Below are 2942 nucleotides of genomic sequence, written 5' to 3'. Positions count from 1 at the left end.
TACGTCCTCGGGAGCAGAGCGGCGAGTTCCTTTCAATATTCAGAAAAGAGTTTATAGAATTCAGGGATACCTCATGACCTCCTGGGGTTACTAACAGACCTATTTATAACCCCAGGAGTAAACCTAGGCACAACATGTAATTACAATATTACCCTTATACCATACCGCGGGGTTTTGCCCCCGCACCCCAACCCACGTAACTTCCCAATTTGGACAGATTCTTCCGCTCTGCTCTATTCCGCTTCGATCCAGCGTCTGTCCCGATATGATATATGAGTCATACCATGACAGAAACTAAATATAATATGTGTGGTGGGGGAAAAAAAGAATAATTGAAGTCATATGCTTTAATTAATTTAAACCCTAGAAGTAATGGAAGGGATGAAGGAAAAAAGGGAAGAACGAGTGGATGAAAAAGAGGATAAAATAATACATACAGAGGACTCCAACAAAATTTTGCCACGTGTATCTGATTGGGCTCACCTAAAAAAATGACAGCTATGCACTTTTTATGATTTTATTATAAAACAACTCAAACAACACCACAATACCACCGGTACAGTGGTTTCGCTTCAAAATTCTATCAAAACAACTCGAATAATGCATTAATAACATCGCAATAACATCATTAATCAACGCCCATAACACCACCCGGAAGACCATGCAAATAACATTGTGATAACACCGCAATAACCCCCTGAAAAACTACTTCAATAAAATCATAATAATACCGTAATAACACTCGTGAATAGCGCCAATAACAACTCCCCGAGGACCACGTAAATAACACCGCGGTGTTATTGGGGGTGTTATTGGTGTCTTTTTGTCATTTTTTAGGTGTGCTTAGTCAGATACACGTGACAAGATTTTATTCATTGGAGTCTGGACACAGTTCCTGTCCGGATTCTCTATATAATTATTTAAACCGCAGAAGTAATGGAAGGGATGAAGCAGAGAAGGGAGTAACTAGTGGATGAATGGAAGAGAAGAGGCAGCTTCATCGAAAAATTAAGGGCCGGACGTAAGGAATTTTGAAGGTGATGGAAGTTAAAACAACACGAGGAGATGAGAAATTATGTGGATCCCAGCCGTTTCATGCAATGGATAAAAAAGATTTTTGAAAAAACCGTAAGCGTGTACGTATACGGGAAAGACAAAAATATACCTTTTATTGAAACAATTTTTATGAAACGCCTCCTATGTCGGCAGTTCATATCAAACGTAGACAATTCATATAGAACACTTCCGATGAGGGCATTTATGCTCCTAAATAGAAAAAAAAAAATGAATATATAAATAATAAATAAACTTAAAAATATTCAATAATAAAAATTAAAATAAATAAAGAACATTTTTTTTTTCTTAAACAATTTAAACGTCCGCTACTGTTGAACATTTACTTCCCAATTTTAAACATCTTTTAGTATCACCTCATACATTTTTTTACCATTTTATTAAATTATTTCATTAACTAATTACTTATACTTCACAATGAAAACCCTCAATATTATTTTTGGACAAAACAGTAAACAAAATACGCATAAGAATACAATGCATATAGTTTTAACTTCTAACAATGCTCTTAAAACTATATAAATTTTTGTACAAATATGGTTGAAAAAATCTGTAATCTTTTGCATGTATTATAAACAAAATCTTCATAAAATACTTCCAAATATAATCATCAAACATTCCCTTGATCTATCTTTCAGTAGTCTTAAGCCCAACAAACCAATCAACATGGTAACTTCATATTCTAAAATCCAACGTTCATTATGAAAATAAGCATGTTTATAGTACCACATTTAATTAAATTTGTAAAAAAATTTGAAAAAAAAAAAAAAAAAAAAAAAAAAAAAAAACCTTCAATATGATGCAAACAAATTAATCATACAATATTAGAGAAACCCTTTCCTCATACTAAAAAAATGAAACAAAGGTAAGAAAACGAATTGTAAGCCCTAACACTTCTCAAAGATTGCTAAAGAGAAATCTTCACATAAGAAGAAAAAATAAACCTTCAATATGAACAAGCAGAGAAATCAAGCAAGAAGGCAAGACCCACACGTTCACAAACTGTTAAAGATCAGATTTTGAAAAGAAAACTAAAATAAAACATAAATGACCAAATCAAAATCCCATAATCCAAAACACCATACCAACAGACCCCAAATTCATCACCAAAACGAGAGATCAACAAACTGTAATTTGAGCCCAAACCAGAGATTACACACCGCACTTCCTTCCCTCACCCAAACCTCGTATCCGGCGTATAAATGGTAAGATCTGGGCAACCCCCGCACCAGCTACTCGAATCCGCCGGCGTTGCTTCCTCGCCGTCGAGAAAGTTACCGAAATCATTAGCGGAAGACAGAAGCGAGCTGAAACTTCCAGTCATATCAAGCATTCGGTGGTCTTCATCATCCACTGGTAGAAAGGGAACATGAAAAAGGTCCGGCCTTTGAGCTTCGCCGGAGGTGGAAGACTGCGAGGGACGCTTGGTATTAGCAACGCCGGCTGTAGCGGTGGAGGCGGAAGATCTTTTGGAGTTCCGGCGAGTGCCGCCGCCGATGGGGACGTTGCGGAGAGCGCCGCCTCGAGTCCAGTAGCGGCGGCAGTCTTTGCAGAAGTGACGAGGTTGGGAGAGATTGTAGTTATTGAAATAGCAGAATTTGGTGTTCGTTGATTCGCAACGAGGGCACTGCAAGTTCTGCTCTGGATCTGAGAATGGCGGCTTTGGGGAAGAAGCTGTCGTGCTCTGCATCGTCTACGAATGGTGGGAAGAGAACTCTTTGTGGATCTTTTTCTTAATATATATTTTGGTTTTTTGGGAGAATTATTTGGCCTTCGGTTCTCTGAATGTCGATTTGTTTTTTATTTGGTCTAACGGAAGCTGCGACTAAGGGCCCGTTTGGGGCAGCTTATAAGTGCGGTGGCGTTTT

General features: G+C 37.7%; 1 protein-coding gene across 1 annotated transcript; it reads right to left on the bottom strand.

The window, feature by feature from the left end:
* Positions 1-2002: 2002 nt before the first annotated feature.
* Positions 2003-2874, bottom strand: LOC110034143 (dof zinc finger protein DOF3.1-like). Its single transcript, XM_020738426.1, has one exon. It carries the CDS (start codon positions 2762-2764, stop codon positions 2249-2251), a length of 516 nt encoding a protein of 171 aa, XP_020594085.1. The 5' UTR covers positions 2765-2874; the 3' UTR covers positions 2003-2248.
* Between the last annotated feature and the right edge of the window lie 68 nt (positions 2875-2942).

The sequence above is a fragment of the Phalaenopsis equestris genome, unplaced genomic scaffold (assembly GCF_001263595.1).
Source record: "Phalaenopsis equestris unplaced genomic scaffold, ASM126359v1 Scaffold001358, whole genome shotgun sequence".
Classification (NCBI taxonomy): domain Eukaryota; kingdom Viridiplantae; phylum Streptophyta; class Magnoliopsida; order Asparagales; family Orchidaceae; genus Phalaenopsis; species Phalaenopsis equestris.
This window is presented reverse-complemented; position numbering and strand designations above follow the sequence as displayed.

What these genes read in the sequence shown, in the direction of transcription:
- LOC110034143 (XM_020738426.1), bottom strand. Translation starts at nt 2,764, where the DNA reads ATGCAGAGCACGACAGCTTCTTCCCCAAAGCCGCCATTCTCAGATCCA.